We start from the raw sequence: 19,992 nt of genomic DNA, 5'->3' as shown, positions 1-19,992 counted from the left end.
GGAAAGGATAATCCCCAAATAGAGCAAAGGACTTAGGTATTGATTACGGGGCCTACCTGGGATCTCTGGGTCAACAGCAGGATCAATCGGCACCCCTGCTGACTAATTTGAGAACATCAACTAGGCCTTCAAATGGGAGTATAAGGCCAACCTTTTATGCATTTGGTCCATTTTCTCATTTCATGTAAGTGTGCCCAATGGACATCTTCTGTAGAAGTAATGCTTGTGGGAAGGAAGGCCTATCTGGCTGGTTCTGTGAGGATTGGAGAACATTAGAAACAACCTTTTATACGACCAAGTTTGAGGAAAATATCTCATGATCTTCTGGCTACCATCTTGGCACTGATAGATACTGGCCCTAAGCTGGCACACATTGTGGGCTCCTACCCAGGCTGTGAGATATTGTGGCCTCTACATTTTGGGAAATAGGCCAGGGGTACCCAGGACACAAATAAGCTCTCACCCCAAATCTCCCCCTAACTGGCCTTCAGACTGGGCCCCCTTAGCTCATAACAAGGTTACAGATATATAGAAACATTGGGGTGTCACCCTGCTATAGTTCCAGGGGTACCCAGGGTACAAATAAGCACTCACCCCAAATCTCCCCCTAACTGACCTTCACACTGGGCCCCCTTAGCTCATAACAAGGTTACAGATATATAGAAACATTGGGGTAACAGTCACCCTGCTATAGTTCCAGGGGTACCCAGGGTACAAATAAACACTCACCCCAAATCTCCCCCTAACTGACCTTCAGACTGGGCCCCCTTAGCTCATAACAAGGTTACAGATATATAGAAACATTGGGGTATCACCCTGCTATAGTTCCAGGGGTACCCAGGGCACAAATAAGTACTCACCCCAAATCTCCCCCTAACTGGCCTTCAGACTGGGCCCCCTTAGCTCATAACAAGGTTACAGATATATAGAAACATTGGGGTATCACCCTGCTATAGTTCCAGGGGTACCCAGGGTACAAATAAACACTCACCCCAAATCTCCCCCTAACTGACCTTCAGACTGGGCCCCCTTAGCTCATAACAAGGTTACAGATATATAGAAACATTGGGGTAACAGTCACTCTGCTATAGTTCCAGGGGTACCCAGGGTACAAATAAGCACTCACCCCAAATCTCCCCCTAACTGGCCTTCTTCCCACCATTATGTGCCCTAGCTGGGGCTATTTATATTCTCTTATGAAGTTAAGGGGTAAATGGAATGTACCACTACATCTGATTCCCAGTGCCCAGGGAAACAACATGAACACCTTTCCCAATATAATGGAGTGCCCCGGGTGATGTGAGTTTCTCAGCAGACTGGGTGAGAGCGTATGAGCACAGAGTGTTTGTGAGTAAGGAATTAGTTGCTCATTTCTCAATATCCCTGATAATATCACTGAAATGGATACAGTTTCCGCACCTCTCTCCCCCTGTTCCTCACATGAAAAGAAAAAGCCATTACACTGACTGTTTACTCATTTCTCAATATCCCTTCCCTGGCCGTGCGCGTTCACATAACATTATACAGAACTATTTTCAATAAGTTGATGTTGGGGCAGATAAACCCAAAAAATATCTTTGTTCCATGGATACCAGTAGGTTAGTCAGTTGAGCAGCTCTTCTTCTTGTCCTACAGTAGAAAGGTGGTAATTCCATGTATTCGCACTCACGTGGCATCTGTCCTGTGCCCACAGACTGACCAGTGAATACGTTTTGTGCTTTTAAAGGACATGTAAACCCAAAAATAAAACTTTGCCTTATGAAAGAAAATATCATTCTAAGCAAATTCCCAATATACATTCATTAAAAAATGTCACCGGGTTTAAAGTTATCTAGAAATCGAATTAGTGCAGAAAGGGCTGCGTGTGCCTCCATTCCTGCTCTGCTTGATACAATGTAACAGACTCACAGCTGCTAGAAACATGGAATGCTGAGTTTTGCTACATTGTATCAAGCAGAGCAGAAATGGAGGCACACACAGCCCTTTCTACAGTGATAAGATTTCCATGAAACATTAAACCCGGAGACATTTTTTAATGAATAAACTTTCGGGAAGTTGCTTCACATGACATTTTCTTTCATCGGGCAACATTTGTTTGTGGGTTTGCGCCCCCTTTAAGGCAGGTAAATATTTATGTGATAAAACATATATACATTGGACAGCCATGAATTTACCAGTTTTTTATATTCCAAACAAAGTGAGTAATTTAGAATTTAGAGAGAAGCAATGGGAAATCCAAATGTTATTCTTTCAGAACTGCAGCCGACCTCTAGTGACCTCTAGTGGTCAAGTGTCATAATTACAGCAGCAGCCAATGAGGCAGGAGGAACAGGTTCTACTTGGTGGATATTTTGCTTCCAACAACTAAACACAAATGAAATCAGATCCCTGACGCTGCTCATTTGGGTTCCAGCCTGACCATGTGGCCTCCAGCACTTGAGATTTTGCAGTCACTGTAGGACCAGTAGCTAAAAATAATGACTTTTGTTTTAACATATGATTACATTGAAACTCCTCGGCAAAGTCACAAGAGGTTACATGTCACAGGAAACTTAATTTTCAGCCGACTCGATTCATTTTCTATTAGTAGGTTATAAACTGCTCATATCTTGAAAATTAAAAAAAAAAAGATGTAAATGTCAAAAGTTCTCAGAAGAACGTTCTAGGGGTTCAGTTTCCTTTAATGATACGTAATTTATTTATTCTTGAAGAGCAGATATCTGTGGCCAATAATAGCACATTATTTTAGAAAATGGTTTAGCATGTTGTTAACATTCCTAATTAGTGTCTCATTAAAGCGCCATATATTTTTGTCCTCAATCAATGAGGATGTGGGTGCAGGTTCTTCTGGGGGGTCTCTGCAGTGATAAACCAAAGCGCTCTCTAAAGGGACATACTGGGAGTCTCTGTACTGTTTCAGAACAGAGTGGACAGACGTTTGGATCACTGCCCTCGGATCCACAATCATTTTTCGGGAATTGAAGATGTCAGGACTGTTTGGCTGTCGCAGTGTGTGTTGGAGTATGTTGAACCCCGGGACCCGGTTCCACAAGGACATGTTGGTGAAATTGCCGTCAGTCAGGGCCGTATGGGGGAAGAGATGGTTTTCAAAAACAAAGACCGCCACATTGGGATTTTCCCGTTGAAGACTTTCCATCATGTTGTCCCAAGTCCGGTGCTTGAAGGGCAGAATGATTTCATCCTGGTCATTGAGTACAACAAACTTGCTGGAGTACATGTTCCTGTAAATACAGTCATTTAGTGTGGATAGCTGCCCATAATAACCAATTTCCGTGTCATCGTTGGGATAGCGCCAACTTTTAGACATCTTCAGGTATCGCTGAATGTGCCAGGGGATCACCTCCACCGTCCCTTCCTTGGTGTAGTACTGAAGGACCTCCTCCATCTGTCGGCTGCAGTTGTTAAGGTAGATCGTGACTTTTTGTGCGCCCAGTATCTTATACATTTCTATGGTCTGGATGAACTGCAGGCCATTGCTGTAATTCCCAAACATGGTGGAGATGCAGACGGTGAAGTTGGCCGTAGGTGTGGCCGTCTCTCTGTTTCTGATGGGGAATACTGTAAGGTTTGCAATGTCTTCAGATGGAGACCTATCAATGGCAACATGCGCTGCTCTGCATTGGGGGGGCTCAGCACAGATAATATCAGCCAGACCATAGGGGAAGCCAAATCGGTCTTCATGGACATCTATCTCCGCTTTGCTTTGGAGAACGGTGGTATTTGCGCAGCAGAAGTAGCAGTAGAGTTCCTTTGCGTCCGTATGGTGAACAATCCCCAAGATCCGGACAATGTTCCTCTCTCTGTTGTCCAAGTACGGGGCTATTATAAAGGTTCTGAGGTCCTTTAATGGTGTGATGGTATCTTCGGGCAATTTGCCTCGGCAGGTCAGGTTCCCATCTGTACTTGTCCTTCTCAGAGGCTTGAGCTTCACCAACCACTGAAGGTTGAAGCATAATACAATGCAAGTGACCCCGATTGTGCCCACCAAGAGCTTGAATGTTACCGAGTGCTTCATGTTGGACATCCCATAACCCTGTGCCTCATGTACAGAAATCTGGAATGTTGGGGGGAAAAAGAAGAAGGTTTATAGAATTGGGTCTTGGCTTATTTATAAAGCACTTGGATGCAAATTGGCTTGTTATTTCTCCCCCCACCCCGGAGCTTGCACCTCGCCAGCACCCCAGCACCCCAGCTTGCACACACATCACCCCAATGTAGTTGCACTTCTGTTGCCAGATACAAGTCGGAATTCACTCAAGGCTTGTGCTAATTCCAGGGGTCCCTTGTATCCGGCAGACCCTGTACTTTATACTTTCACTCACTCTTGAAACAATGTAGCCAATCCGGGTCTGCCTCCGGCTCTGCCAATCAGCTGCCTTGTGCTACATTGTTCCAGGAGTCAGAAAAAGCAGTGACTATAAAGACAATTCCCAAAACAACTGCTGACATTGGCAAACAACACCCACCCCTACACACGGACCGACTGCTCTACGTATGAGGTTTGTTATTCCTGGGGCTCTTGTACCCCCAATAACTGCCCCTCTGTTAAATTGACCTGAAAATGTTGGGGCCGTTTTCGGCAGCTGAATATTACTGAAAACACAGCGCCCAACGCAGATTTGTCTCATACTAAATATAATCAGAAGCGGACAGCACACCCAATTAAAGAAAAATACATTTATTCCAAAAATATAACAGAAAATACGAAATAATATTTGGTGAGCCCAACGCGTTTCGACCTTAAGGGTCTTCCTCAGGGGCACAAATGATAAAAAAAAATTAGAAAAAAATCCTGCCTTTTTGATTTTTATATCATTTTTGCCCCTTATGGTCGAAACACATTGGACTCACCAAATATTATTTTGTATTTTTTGTTATATTTTTTCTTTAATTGGGTGGGCTATCCGTTTCTGATTATAATTATGGGGATTCTCCTATGGATTAGCACCCTGCATTCTATTTAGGAGGGTGTGCGCCTTCTCTCCTAATTCTATATGTTTGTCTCATGCCTGGAACTGCCCCCCATCAACAAAACACTGCAAGTTGCCCAGGGTGCCATTAAACGCCTTGTAATGAACTTTTAGTATGTTGTAGAGAGGCCAATTCGAAGCAACTTTTCAACTGGACTAAATGATTTGCCCTTTTCCTTCTGACTATTTCCAGCTTTCAAATAGGGGGTCACCGACCCCATCTAAAAACAAATACTCTGTAAGGCTACAAATGTATTGTTTTTACTACTTTTTCCTAATCTTTCTATTCAGGCCTCTCCTATTCATATTCCAGTCTCTTATTCACATCAATGCATGGTTGCTAGGGGAGTTTGGACCCTAGCAACCAGACGGCTGAAATTACAAACTGGAGAGCAGCTGAATAAAAAGCTAAATAAGTCAAAAACCACAAATGAATACCAATTGCAAATTATCTCAGGATATCCCTCTCTACATCATACTAAACGTTAGAGGTGTAGAATGAGGGGCTGTAGGTTCCCAGCATGCAGTCTGCTCTGCCTACCGAATTCCCAGGTGAGTGGGGCAGGTGGTACTTACCTCTATGACTGGAGCACTGCTTTATGGATCACTTCCAGACACTTCTTAGAGTTAGAGTGGCCTCCGTCGTACTTTGTTTTGGGGGATGTTTGTTAAGATCTTCTTAATTCTCTTTGGATTTCCGAGCAAATACAGACACAAATAACCTTCCAGCGTGGTGATTGGGCGGTCAGAAAAGCAACAGCACCCAGGGGTCCCCTCTCTTTCTATCAGCACCTACAGAGTATTTCTGTTAAACTGGCCCATATTTGCTGCCAACTTGGTCACTGCCAATGTTCCGGGGCCAAAACCAACCCAGAAGGTGCTGGTTGGACTGAACATTGGGTGCTGGTCTCCCATCAATTTCCCAGTATGACTTGTGTAACGTCGCACTAATGCTTGAGATCCCAGTCTCAATTACTGGGCTGTTACCTGGATATAATGACGGCTAATTCGTTGCTTAGTCTCAGCTCATTATATAGGATGTTGGCTAATTAAGGCTTTCCCCGGAAACAATTCTAAAGCTAATTCTAAAGCGGTGGGTCAACTTTAAGTTAACTTTTAGTACGTCATAGAACGGCTAATTCTAAGCCACTTCTCAATTGGTCTTCATTTTTTTTCTTTTATATAGTTTTTGAATTGTTTGCCTTCTTCTTCTGACTCTTTCCAGCTTTCAAATGGGGGTCACTGACCCCATCTAAAAAAACAAATGCTCGGCAAGGCTACACATGTATTGTTATTGCTACTTTGTATTACTCCTCTTTCTATTCAGGCCTCTCCTAGTCATATTCCAGTCTCTTATCCATGTAAATGCATGGTTTCTAGGGAATTTGGACCCTAGCAACCAGACTGCTCAAACTGGAGAGCTGCTGAATTTAAAGCTAAATAAGTCTCAGACTATCACTCTCTATATCATACCAACAGTTAATACGATGCTAAATGAGTGAATCTTTTCCCAATATGCCCACCTTGAGGTGACCTGCGACCCTGCTGCCTTTCCATGCCCGGCGCAGTATTCTCCTGGCACCCCCGCAGTTGTGGAGTCTGCGACCCCTATAGTTACACCAGGGCTGATATCCCGATTCACCAGGCCACCCCAAAGCCACAGATCTGTTTGGAACAACACAAATCCCACTACAGGTTTTGGATCTGTTATCCAGAAAGCTCCTAATCATGAGAAGGCTGCCTCCCAGCCACTTTAATAAAATAATCCAGATTCTTAAAAATAATTTCCTTTTTCTGTGTAATAATAAAACAGTCGCTTGTACTTGATCCCAACTAAGATATAATTAATCCTTATTGGAAGCAAAACCAGCCTATTGGCTTTATTTCATGTTTATATGATTTTCTAGTAGACTTAAGGGATGAAGATCCAAATTATGGAAAGATCCGATATCCGTAAAATCTCAGGTCCTGATTATTCTGGATAACAGGTCCCATACCTGTAATAATAAAACAGTCGCTTGTACTTGATCCCAACTAAGATATAATTAATCCTTATTGGAAGCAAAACCAGCCTATTGGGTTTATTTCATGTTTATATGATTTTCTAGTAGACTTAAGGTATGAAGATCCAAATTACAGAAAGATCTGTTATCCAGAAAGCCCAAGGTCCCGAGCATTCTGGATAACCGGTCCCATACGTGAACGGCACCATTTAATTACTCTCTACGTCTTAGGGATCTGCTGCAAATAAAAAGGGAATCTAATTAACGGAGCAGCCCGGGGGCAGGACACTGCTGTTCAGGGGGTGTAAGTGTCGGACGGGTGTATTTTGGCACAAAACCGGTAAAACATCAATAGAATAAAGAAAGGGACGAACGCTGCAAAGTTTACAATTCACATTTATTGGTGTCAAAATTCAAAAATCACCCGGGAATGTTAAACGAGACATCGATGTGCAGCGGAAATGGTTCCTTCAGCGGCTAAACCACAAAGTCGTCTTAGTAAACTCAGGAAAAAGCCGTCACAGGGAGGAGTCAACGGAAAGATGAAAGGGAAGGCAGGAGGCCATGTTTGATTTAGTTTTGGGACAGTTAATGTTGCAGCGATCACACTCTTTGTGGGGCGAAGAATGATGGAAGGGATCAGTGTATTATTATTATTATTAATAAAGAATTACAAGTTATTTACCAGATGAGGTTGAAAGACAAGTCCATCAAGTCCAAGTAAAAAACCACCCATTGACCATGATGAAGAACTTCACACAAAGTGCCCTCAAATTCCAGCGGTTGGGTGATATACAGAAGCTCATTGAGTTTCTTTCTAGTCCGACTGGTTTGACTGAACGTCCTTCAGCTCTATCTATCTGGTGGGTTGAATGAGGCTGGTACAGCGTTTCTGACTCAATCGTCCTTGGCTCAGTGAATGTCTTTTTTGACCAACACAGTCTTTGGCCTAATGGGAATTGCAGTTGCGCCTCATCAAATGAGCAACCAAGGGATCAATCTGGTTGCCAAAGGCTTTCCACTCCTTGGAAGTTATTACTATTATCATTTGTTTATATAGTTGTGACTTTCAGAGCCGGACCAACACAACAGAGAAGCCCCCGGCCTCGCTCAACCCAACAGGACCTCATCGTTCCCTCCTGCTCGGCAACTACTCTCTCTCCCCAGCATTTCCACCACTCTACTCTCCTAACACTTACCCACTTACACTGTCTCTTTGGCACCACACTCGCTGCTGATCTAATGCACCTTTGAGTTAGAGGAGGCTGGAGGCAGTTGAAGAAGAGGTTCATAGTGCCCCCCTATCCTTTGCACCCTCGGGACTTGCCTCCTCTTCCTACCCATAATTTCAACATATTCCCACCACTTAAACATCATTCCCATCAGTCCCTGCCCCAGAGGAGCTTACAATTTAAACGTACACAGTCATCATAAATAAATACTTTCAACATTTATTTGTGGGGCAGAAGGTCAGTTTTGGGGCTTTTCCACGTTAATGTAAATCAACAATTCTGATGCGCAGAACTGTCGTCTGTAACACGGATTATTCTCTTTGCTGGTGCGAAGTTTCCAGGCGGGGCGGACTCTTAGCGCCTGTACCCCACCCACGATGCCCCTTCCGGGCACCCACGTAACCCGACGCCACACTAAAGTATAAATAACACACACACAATAAAAAATATTATGCCAGATAAACTAGAGTTATCTTCAATGGGTCCAACCAGCCCCTACATTCTTATACTAATGTAGTAAATAAAAAGAACATCTCGTTATGTTACATCGCAGGCAAGTTCATGACCACAAACAAACTGATACAATAACAACTTTAGTGTCTTATGAATTAAAAAAAAATTAAGTTAAAATCGTATTTACAGTCACACAATCCATGGATTTGGTACTGAGCACAAAACATTGAGGGATGTATCCAAAGTGGGTTCTTCTTGTCGTCAAATGTCCTACAAAAGGTGCCGAGCGAATCGGTACAAGTCAACTAAAAACACGGTCTGATCCGATTGACAGTTTATTATGCGTAACACTGTTAATAGAGCGTCCGTCAGAAGGAGGTTTAAACCCAACATGGGCCAATAGTTGTTCCGGTACACAAAGCAGCTTCGTGGTACAACAGAAGAGTTTATAAAATGATCTCAAGCTCTTTCGTCCAATCAGAGCTGCTTCCTCGTCACTTGCTTTCGCCCATCCATCTTGGATGTCAAGTTTCTGGTGACACAGAGAAGGGCGAATCTACTCTATAGGGGCAAAAGGTTTTCAGCTATGTTGTCTTCAATATAAATCCACTTTGGCTGGGTAATTTGGCACTTCAATTCCAAAATGGACCAAACCACTCACTCGAAAGACATGAGGTTAGCTGGCACCTGGAAAATAACCATCATCATCACTTTAGCAATATGGCGCCTGAGTGGTGAACATGAAAACATCACAAGACTTGTATGACTGCAAGCTTGAAATTGCACCACATTATACTTTGTTTAGTCTGTCTGTTCCTTATAGGAGCCTGGAGTAGGGCCAGAGGGGCTCATTCTGGTTTGTTTGGGGAGAATGCAGCTTGAAGGTCAGTTAGGATGAGATTTGGGAGACCTTTGTTTGCTGGTTTATATACCTACCTAAATACCTATAGCTGTAACCTTGTTATGAGCCAAGGGGACTGAACCCAAAAGGGGTATGAAAAATCTGACTACAACTGCCTTAAGCTGATATACAATGGGCTGACTTAATATCTTGCCAAGGGTCCCACAAACCCCATTAGTGATACACTGAAACTGGCCATACATGGAAAAGGGTCGCTAAACAAGTGGGCCTATGCCTTATTGACATTTGGGGCACAGTTAAGGTCACTTACTGGCGGCCGGGTACTTTTACAGGCGTCGTCCAGATGTTTGTGCCACAGTATCGCATGGAACCTGGAGCTGGTCTGGAACTTGTAAACATTGCCTGAAATTAGACAGTTCTCATTACTAATGTGTCCTTTAATCTTCATCCCCCCAAATCATTCCTTTCATTCGCTGAGTTGTCCATTACTCCCTTAACTCTTCCAGACCATGGCTAGATAAAGCGAGGTGACTAGCAACTGACCAGTTCCATAGTTCAATGTTAAGAGTCCAGTTGAGGGCTACTTGATGGATTATGTGTGGCCTCTGGTTGCAACACAGCAATAGATAAGCCAAGAGAACAAGGCCAAAGAGACATTGAGGGCAACAGAATGGGGTCTAGGGCCCTCACAGACATGGACTCTATGATCTTGATAGGGCACTGGGTACATAAGGGAATCTGACCGTTACCTTTATCTGGGTTATTGAGTTGGAAAATGCTGGGATGTTCCGGATCGTCAGGCAATACCACCATCCAGCCAAGTATGGACACCTTTTTACTAGGCGTAGATTTGTACTGGAAGAGAGAGAATCAATGTAGTTAAAGGGGAAATTATATATGATTTATTTAATAAGAATGCCACTGTCCTGGCTGGATCCCACCCAGCTTCACACAAATTCAACATACAAAACTCTTTCCAGTTTCTCTAAGCGAAAGCTGAATGAGGCATTCCAAATTAATTCAAAGTAACGGCACAAGCACTGACCCTCCTCCCTCCCACCTTGGAAACTGTTGACCAACAGGAAACCCTGAGCCATAAAAATCAGGTAATTCCATGTCAGGCTTTGGGTCACTTGCACGAATGCTGGAATGGGCTTGGTTGCCCAATATTTTGGCTGCTATGGCTAGAGGAAGATACCTCAGCAACTACAGGGGGTGATTGTTGACAAAATCAGAGATGCAGTTACTGATCTTGCTCAGGATATCTGCAAAACTTGTGCACCACACGGCATCACCCAAACTTGACCTATGGGACACAGGATTTGGGCTGCAGTGTATCTAGGTCTGAAAGGTTTACGCTTGCATGAACCCACATGATTCCATGGCCGGCTAGGTCCATAGTCTAACACTTACATGCTTCCGTTCGTTGCCTCTTAAAGACTTTGGTCCAAAGTACAGGAGCGTTGATCCAGAAAGGGTCACCCAGTACCTTGTCCAAGAAGCGAGCTGTAGAGAGAGAGCAGAGTAGATAGTCCAAACCAGGGAATGCTTCAGTGTCTCTGCTTGTGTGAATGTTATGGTCCTTGGGACTGATGTTAATGATGGACCATCTCAGCTGTGGCCTGCAGGGCATCAAAATGCTTCTGGTTGACATAAGTGGTGGGTGCTGTCATTATATACGTAACCAGTATATGTGTCTTAGTATTCTCCTATGCATTATTTGCAGTATTAATGGCAGATAATTTCCTAGGCAGCGCCTATTCTATGGTGTTAATGTTCTCCTGTAAACTGACCTGTGTGGGTGGGACATAAAGTTCCTACTCAAAGACCAAGATGTGACTCTTTATGCATGATCATGTACAAGAAGCTCTTTCATGATGGCAAATCATATCTCACCGTTGGCTTTTTTCCTTCTTTCAGCAGAGTTTTCCTTCTGAGTGGACCCTCCATGGCAATGGCACTGGATGAGCTTCCTACGAAGGAGCTGTAGGCGCCCGTGGGACTGCACAAAGGGAACGTCTGTAAGTAAAGAGCTGCCACTCGCACAGCTATTGAGTCAACCCTGAGTTATCTAATCACCTCACTACTTTCTTGCGTCTTGCTATCAAACAATTGAGGGGTTGTAAATATCTAATATCTAATGTGGTGGCCACGAACTAACCTACGAAGTACTGAGCAACAAGGACTTCTTGTAGGCCAATGGCTGCAGCTGGTAAATACAGGCATCATCAACTGCAGGCCCCAGGGCCACTGGTTTGTTCCCAGAGGAATTAGGTTCTCTATTGCTAGGCACAGGCTGTGCACCACAAGAGCTCACAGAGTAGCCTCAAGTTGAGCCTAGCCACCATGCTGAGTAATCTGAACATCACCATGCTCCTCAGTGCAACCTACATGAGATTCCTGCTCATTTATTGATAATGTGGAATGATGTATTATCTGCCCTTACCGTACTGTCGCCATTCCCGTGTGTATCCAAGCACTGGCCCGCTCGGAACGAGTAGAGCTACAAGATAAACATAAAGAGACACGCGGTACAGAGCCGGCCCTGACTTTCATATCCAAATACTCATTCAAAGCACCGTTCTACTGTCCCTCAGACGTGATATTCACAGGTACATAATCACTTTAGAGCAGGAAAGTGATGAGAATTGTACAACATATAGTGTGGTTTTTGGCAAAGCATAGCTTGCCCCCTGCCCATACTGGAATTAGGTTCCTTTTGGGAAGGCTCCTGTCTGCCCATCACAGGCCTCCAACCTGCCCTCTCATTTAACAGCCAATAGAAACAAAGTGCCTTGTTTGGGTCTCGGCAGAGAGAGAGAATGGATATTAGAGACAAAAACAGAAACACAAAAAGAGACAAAAAGACACAAAGCATGTGCATACTCAATAACTACATCAATATTACAACGATTAAAGGGCAAGTAAAGCTTACATCACTCTGGGTGCCAATATGTTGGTCTCCTTCAGTGATAAAAAAATGCTAATGTTTTTAAAGAGTCTCATTCCTTCAGGTCATGGTCTATCTGTAGAAATAAGTCAAATCAACTGGATTTGCTGTTTTTTTTTTTTTCTTGAAGACGTTTCACCAGTCATCCAACTGGCTTTCTCAATTACGAATAACTTGTAAGACAAGTTCTTTTGAAGTCCATTTAATTTGACCTATTTCTACAAAAAATGCTAAACTTCTGTCTCAGGCTTGCGTGTCTCTTGTGTTAAAAAATGCATTTCCCCATAGTTCTTGGCTGGTGTCGTCTTTGCAAAGGACAGAAATTGTAGGAAGTCCTAGTGTTCTGTGCAAGAGAATTATAACAAAGTGCAGTCCCCAGCCAAGCTCCATGGGTCAGCGTGTATTTATAGAAGAGCTGCACCATCATGGGGCAGAAGATTAACATTTTTGCTCACGTGGATGTGCCTGATAAACTTCCACCCCCTGCTGATTTAAGCTTTCCTTCTCTTCAACCACAGTTCCCTGTAGGGTTAGGCTCTCCAGTCAATGTCAAAGCAGTGATAAGAACCCTCTGTACTCAACAGGGGTCATTTATCTTTGCCTTCACATGATTACCTTCTGAATAAATGTGCCAGTGAGTGTGTTTAGGTGGTGGCAATGGTTTGGAGTGACCTCAGGGGTGAAACAAAGCTGTTCTGATACTTCTGGGTTGAACTTTAGGCCACTGATCAACTCTACAAGGTGTTAGAAGCAGAGCACCATTGATGGAAAGTAGGGGAACACTGAAGGTGGTATTTCAGGAGAGGCGCTAGTTCTTCCTCAAGCATCACCTAACTGCCAATGTGGCCCCCAAAGGATACCAGCAGTAGTCGAAACTTGGCCAAGCAACCTGATGACAAGATTGTATATGAGCCTTATCAGTGTGATGCTCCTGCTATAGACTGAGCTGTGCCTACCTACCTTACAACAGGCCATATATTTCAGTTGCAAGTGAACCAAGGCCATGACCCTACACCAGGCCTACTCTGCACTAAAGCAACTCATGGGTTGAACTAGAGTTCTAATGTTCAGGCTTGAACTGTTAGCTGTATTTTATTTTCTAATATTTAACGAAGGTGTCAATATGAATAAGAATCCACCACAATCAATGGAGGAATGTTACAAACTCAGGTGGTGTTTCTGTTTAGCCCCAGGCACATCCCTCTACATCTGTTACTACCAAGTCCACATCCGGTGCCATTTTTATGTTCTGTATTTCTATAGCACAAGGAGCTCCCTTATTCCTTATCTTTCTCTGTAGAACTAATGAGCCATTTCTTCCTCTCTGCGCCTTGTGTTCTTCAATGGAAACGGCTCTTTATACCCCCGGGGCAGGGACTGATGGGAATGATGGATCATTTCTGAACTGCGCTGCGTAAAATGTGTTGGCCCTAAATAAATAAAGGGGGCGACGGAAGCTTCCAAGTGAGTGGATTTAGGAAAGCAAGTACTTATGGATCTGTTTAGTTGGTGTATAATATAACATAGGATCTGGAATGCTGGGATACTATTAGAAACCAACTGGGCCCTTAACTAAATAGCAATATATTAAATATAAGACCCAAACAATGGCTGCCGTGCTATATAATATGTATTTAAAAACAGAAATCATCATAAAGGGGTAGAAATTGTTCTACTATCATCTATTACTCGCATGTCCAACAGGAGGCGCTGCAGCAGCTGCTGGTGAAGGACAAGTCCCAGGTGCAACAGCTGGAGGGCCGCCGGTTAGACATTGAGGCTTATCAGATTTCCGGACGTATAGTAGAATTTCAGGCATGCAGATTGAAAGTGTGAGACCCACCACCTATATGTACCTGTAAACACAGCTGCGACTTCTGGGAGAATTCCGAACAGGAACCCGCCAGTTGGGTCCCAGGGTGGCATACAATCGACCCCTGTTTGCAAATTTAAACATGAGTTCTAAAACTGCAAAAGCATTAACCCAAGTAACATGCATGGAATGGGCTGGTCATTTCATGGCATCGGAGAAATGCAGGAGAACAGCACCCTCCCCCCCCCCCCCGAGGAGTTGGGGCATTAAACACACAGTTAAAGGGGCACTGGATATTCAATGGAAAAGGCAACATATTTGGCATAAAGGCTGGTTTAAGGGATCTGATCTGGTTCTGCATCACTCAACCACATCAATGAGAATGCCATCAATTCAATATTATTCAAACCCATGAATCTCTTCTGTAACTTGATATTCACCCCTATCCGCTCTCTTCTTGCTAAATAAAATACATTTCCTGAAACTGTGTCGCTTAGGATCCTACTTATACCTGTTCTCCACACTGACGCCGGTACAAATAACCCAGGACAGCGGAATTCTATCCCAATCCTGCAAAACCCCTGGAATAATCGTTCACTGACTTGACCTGTGTCTGTGGCCCTCCTGCTGGACATCCCTACTGAGAACAGGCCACATATCTGTCTGATGTGCTCCTCTCCTGTGGCCCACGTGATTGGATCAGCCCAGTTTGGCTCAACATGTGATTGGCCAAATTGGAAAAGATCAAGACGTTTTTTTGTGGTACTTCAACTCCATAAGTTCAATTCCCATCATCTCTTTGATCCTAATGTTGCTCAAAACTGCAGGAAAACCAAAGACTGTCTGTGTAGGTGGGATTCTGAATCCTAGTTGTGTGGCTCCTTCTACCATGTGGATCTTCTCTATGGTTCTCCCAATGGAGACCAAGGAATGGCATAAGTCATTGACTCTATCTAAACTGAACCAACATGGCCGAGGAACCCCCACTTTATCACTTAGACACATGGATATAATGTGGTCCCCCGCCCAATCCTTATTTTGACTCCAGTGTATGTGGCATTGCCCTGTACAAGTGTTTTATGGGGTTGTTCACCTTTAAGTTACCTTTTTAGTATGATGTAGAGAGTGATATTCTGAGTCAATTTTGACTTATTTAGCTTTTTATTCAGCAGCTCTCCACTTTGCAATTTCACCAATCTGGTTGCTAGGGTCGAAGTTCCCCTAGCAACCATCCACTGAGGTGAATAAGAGACTAGAATTTAAATAGGAGAGGCCTGAATAGAAAGAGGAGTAATAAAAAGTAGCCATAACAATACATTTGTAGCCTTACAGAGCATTTGTTCTTTAGATGGGGTCAGTGACCCCCATTTGAAAGCTGAAAAGAATCAGAAGAAGTCAAATAATTCAAAAACTATAAATATAAGAATGGAGACCAATTGAAAAGTTGCTTAGAATCGACCATTCTAAAACATATTAAAAGTTGACTTAAAGGTGAAGCACCCGTTTAAGCTCACGTCTCCCTAATTCCATCTTGGCAGACAGGTGGCCTCATCCTACTCCGTAGCTGACAGTTAATAGCGAAACGGGCAGATTGGATGCGCCAATGCACATTGGCAAGGAAAAGCACTTGCTGTATCGTACGAAGCACACACAAAAGCTCATGACAAAAATAACACACCGATTACATTTAGACACAAACAGGGGGACAGTTGGCTTCTTCTGTACGATTCCTTTCCGAGAGCTTTTGTGCAACTTCTCCCAAATGGAACGCCTATTCTTTCCTTTAGATACTCCTAGAGGCCCAACTTGAAGGTCCGTTAGTAGGAGACTTGTTTGTGTTTGTAGATCCCCTTGGAATGACGGCCGAGTGAAGTCTACACTCTGTTGGGTCTCAAAGGGGTTCCAAAAAGTCTTTCATGTGTCAATTTGATTTGTGCTTAAGGTTCTCCCTCCCTCCTGTTTCAATGGGACCCTGATATAGTCGGTGTGGGACAATGATCCAGACCCCTAAATACACAGGAGCCCACCTCATAACTTTATCTTATGGTTTCATGCCAAGAATCGATCACAAAGACGAGTAATGAGGAATTCTAGCTTAACGTCTCCATGTCAGATGGACTTCATTTGATTCTACTTAAAGAATAAATCATAGTGGGCACTGGGACCTACCTGTCCAGCCCAGCAGATACATCTTCACTGAATTCCGAGCTTTCACTGCTCCCTAAAACACAAAAAGGGGCAAAAATGCAACAAAGGTGAATGGACGTTGATGTTTTGTGCAGAAATGTCAGTGGACATGGTGTGTAAAACACCTAAAAAGCAAATGGTCCCCAGCACTTTAGAGTTTGCATTTCTCGTTTTCAAGATTTTAGCACTTTATTACAGTCCAATATAATGAATTTGAAACCCTGTTGTCATTTTGGCCTACTGTCAGCTGAATATTCATTTCAGAATCCGTAGCAACCTCAAATGACTCTTCTCTGCTCACTAAATTCATTTTCAGGGCGACATTAAAAAAAAAACCCCAAAAGCGACAATAAGCCAAAATGACACCAGGCGGCGCTGTTGTTTCCCATTCACTAGAGGAGAATTTTGCAAACTCTTTCTATTAAACTGGAAGCAAAACAAATGGAAATTGCACAAGTCCTCAGACGAGCAGTTAGTTCTACATGCGTTTGCTTTGAGGTTTTACATTTCTTTCAAAGCCCACAAATCTGACGCAAGATAATGTTTTAATTACATTAGTGCAGCAATTAAGATCATTAACCCTTTAGTGGAAAGAGCCTTGGATTGGACAGCACTCAGGATATCTTTGCGTGTGATTATACATGTACATAATTACTTTAATGCTAACGAGGTTTGGCTCAAACAATTCTTCTCTCTGCTACAATAGAGCTCTGTTTCGTCCTATTCCCACAACCGTCTCATTTTACTCTTCGCTCACCATCGAGTGTGTTTTGCGTTAAACTTCAGATGAGCCTAATGGTCTCCAGCCGACTTGACTGGACAGATGTTTGTACAAGGGCTTCCTGGGATGACAGTTTCTCTCTCCGTCCGTGAAACGAGAGAAGATGCAAATGGATTATGTGGGCAGCGGGGGTGCTTATCATAATCCATGTCCATCAACAGCCCGTCGGCCCATCGTTGGCCAAGATACACGTCCTCTGTTGTCTTTCCCCCCAGCAAAGGGAGACATTATTTCCTATCTCTGATCTTTCATGGGCTCAATATTTTGAGGAGGATTCTAGGAATTTGGCTTCTCCTGTGCCTTGAATATAAAGTTGAGGATCAGTGCTCACTGGACGGGCCCTTCAAAGTCTTCTCTTGTGGTGGAACCCTATGCTGAACTCATCATCCGGTTGAGGGACTGATGTATTTATGTAGGAGCCGCCTATGTGCCCAGTTTGTGGCTACAACATGTACAATTTCATCAACGGCTACAAACTTCCCCCCCAGGCCTTGAGATCATGGAGAATCGGTGCCAATCCAATATCTCACCTATCCGCGAGAGTCACGGAACGCCTCTTCTCATGCCTCATTTCTTCTAGTAAATATTATTTTTAGCCCAAACCGAGAAAATCTCAGTCGCTTAGTTGCTAAGCGTTTCTATTCACAATTACTGCCGTCTGTCATCGGCCAGAGAAATAGAGGGTGCTAGCCAGCGCTTATGTAACCGCCTCTCTCGAATGCCGTAACTCATACACTCACGCGTCAGCCACGCTGGCAATGACTCTCGCTCTTTCTACTCATTTCTTGTGTTTTTTTTCTCTTTAAAAGAGCCGATTTAATATGTCGTGGTGTTTAACATATTCAAACAGAGAAAGCACACAGTGTCGGACTCCATTGTGACGTCACTTGTGACGTCACTTAGGAATCAACTATTTTGGATTTGGCTGAATCCCCGAATCCTTTGCTAAAGATTCGGCTTAATAATGAACCGAATCAAATTAGGGGTGGAAAGGGGAACCATTTTTTACTTTCTTGTGTTGTGACAAAAAGTCACGCGATTTCCCTCCCTGCGCCTTTTCGGATTGTTTGGCCGGGCAGAAGGATTTGGCTGAAAAAGGCCGAATCCTAAACCGAATAATGGATTCAGTGCATCCCTACTTAGGAATGATTATACTTACTTTTAATTGTTTCATTTAATTAAATGAAGAACAGAAATGAATATATGTCATCCGGTGGCACCAAAATCCCCCCTTCCCTGACCCAAAAGCCAAAGGTCTTCTCATAGCATTGGATTTGGCACGTCCACCCCTTAGCTGATCAAAGTTCTACCTAATGGAATCACTCTCCTGCCACATCTCAACGGGAATATGATTTAGTCAATGCAAATAAAGGAAAAGTGAGCAGTCGATAAGAGTCATTGGCAAAGGAATGAAGCAAACGGTGCACTTACCTAAGGAGATGCCATTGGTAAAGGCCGGGGCCTGCGACTGGTTCCTGACTGGGCTCTGCGACTCTAGGACGCTATCGTCCAGCAGGTGGCGCTGTTTCTCGGATGGAAATGTGGCACTTTTACTCTCAACCACACTGAACTGACACATGACGCTGGGTAAATGGAGGAAAGAAAAGAAACCACATGTGAGACTGTGCGAGCAAAACGGTAATGTGTAAATAGCATGACGGGTCACTGACACCTACAGGAGACTCAAGGAGCCCGTTACAGGGACCAACCCCATCTTTTATCCAAATGATTGGCCAATGGGGTGAATAGATGGATACCCTACTTCAAGCATTCCGCCTTTCTTTTATTCTTTTCTATTGTAACGGCATGAAGGGAAGAGGAGCTGCCAATGAACCTGGGTGACACCTGGGTCAACAATCTACTGACTCTGACCTGTCCCAACCCAAACCCAACATGAAGCACCACCATTACTTCTACACCTGTGTCTAACCTGCCCATCTCAGACCTGCCCACTATGTTTATAAGTGCTACTCCCTGTGGGTTGGGTCCCCTTGAGGCCGATAAAAGCTGCCGAGTCTTATGGGGCCCTCCAACAGGGTCTTTTAGGGCCCTCCAACACTATCTATGTGGATCGGGCAGGTTGAAAAATCTTGTTGGATCGAGGACTGCATTGGTTTGTTGATGAGGTTCTCGCACTGACAGCCTGCATTCCCCTGGTTGTGATCCGATCATTGGGCCCTAGGGCCCACGATTGGATCAGCCAAAATATTGCCCACTGGGAAGATCAGTACATGTATGGACACCCCCAATTCTATGACAAGGGCCTTGGCTTTTAGCATCTCTGTGGGGGGAGAGGGGTAAGAATTAGTCTCCTTTTCTTGGGGAAGAAAATTAAGTGCAGTTTATCTTTCCTTGCACTGGAAAAGGGAGCGGGACTAAATCATTCCTTTCCCATGAGTATAAAAGCAAAGCACCACCTATTTGCACTGGCTCAAGGACAAGGAAAGTGAGTATTGTCATGTACCCTCCATAATGATCACTAACCTTGGACCCGGGGCCCCTGCTCCTTCTTCAGCTGCTTCCAATGGGCCCTTGCACCTATCTGGGAGTTCATGTATATCCAGTATATTAAAGGGGTTGTTCACCTTTAAATGAAGTTTTAATATGATGTAGAGAGGGATACTTTCCCTTTAATATGATTAATGCTCATTAGCTCTGGAGAGAGGCTTAAATGGGTTGTTCACCTCTGAGTTAGAAATAGAAATGGATATTCTGAGACA

General features: G+C 43.8%; 2 protein-coding genes across 3 annotated transcripts in view; both read right to left on the bottom strand.

Moving 5' to 3' along the window:
• Window positions 1-2,553: 2,553 nt before the first annotated feature.
• On the bottom strand, window positions 2,554-4,118 carry LOC108699505. The gene has a single exon (XM_018231612.2). It carries the CDS (start codon window positions 4,043-4,045, stop codon window positions 2,741-2,743), a length of 1,305 nt encoding a protein of 434 aa, XP_018087101.1. The 5' UTR covers window positions 4,046-4,118; the 3' UTR covers window positions 2,554-2,740.
• A 3,254-nt stretch (window positions 4,119-7,372) lies between these two features.
• The window catches only part of LOC108698168 (ras-specific guanine nucleotide-releasing factor RalGPS1), a 183,120-nt gene continuing 170,500 nt past the window's right edge, over window positions 7,373-19,992 (bottom strand). Inside the window, exons 14-22 of one of the 2 annotated variants that reach the window (XM_018229456.2) lie at window positions 18,704-18,855; window positions 16,474-16,525; window positions 14,348-14,428; window positions 11,988-12,044; window positions 11,438-11,543; window positions 10,955-11,047; window positions 10,291-10,396; window positions 9,852-9,943; window positions 7,373-9,366 (exon numbers count right to left, since the gene is read on the bottom strand). In XM_018229456.2, the coding sequence (XP_018084945.1) occupies window positions 9,337-9,366; window positions 9,852-9,943; window positions 10,291-10,396; window positions 10,955-11,047; window positions 11,438-11,543; window positions 11,988-12,044; window positions 14,348-14,428; window positions 16,474-16,525; window positions 18,704-18,855 (769 nt within the window). In that variant the 3' untranslated portion in view covers window positions 7,373-9,336. The remainder of the gene's footprint in view (window positions 9,367-9,851; window positions 9,944-10,290; window positions 10,397-10,954; window positions 11,048-11,437; window positions 11,544-11,987; window positions 12,045-14,347; window positions 14,429-16,473; window positions 16,526-18,703; window positions 18,856-19,992) is intronic. The other variant, XM_041572316.1, reaches the window with a different exon arrangement.

The sequence above is a fragment of the Xenopus laevis genome, chromosome 8L (assembly GCF_017654675.1).
Source record: "Xenopus laevis strain J_2021 chromosome 8L, Xenopus_laevis_v10.1, whole genome shotgun sequence".
In the NCBI taxonomy this organism is placed as follows: Eukaryota; Metazoa; Chordata; class Amphibia; order Anura; family Pipidae; genus Xenopus; species Xenopus laevis.
This window is presented reverse-complemented; position numbering and strand designations above follow the sequence as displayed.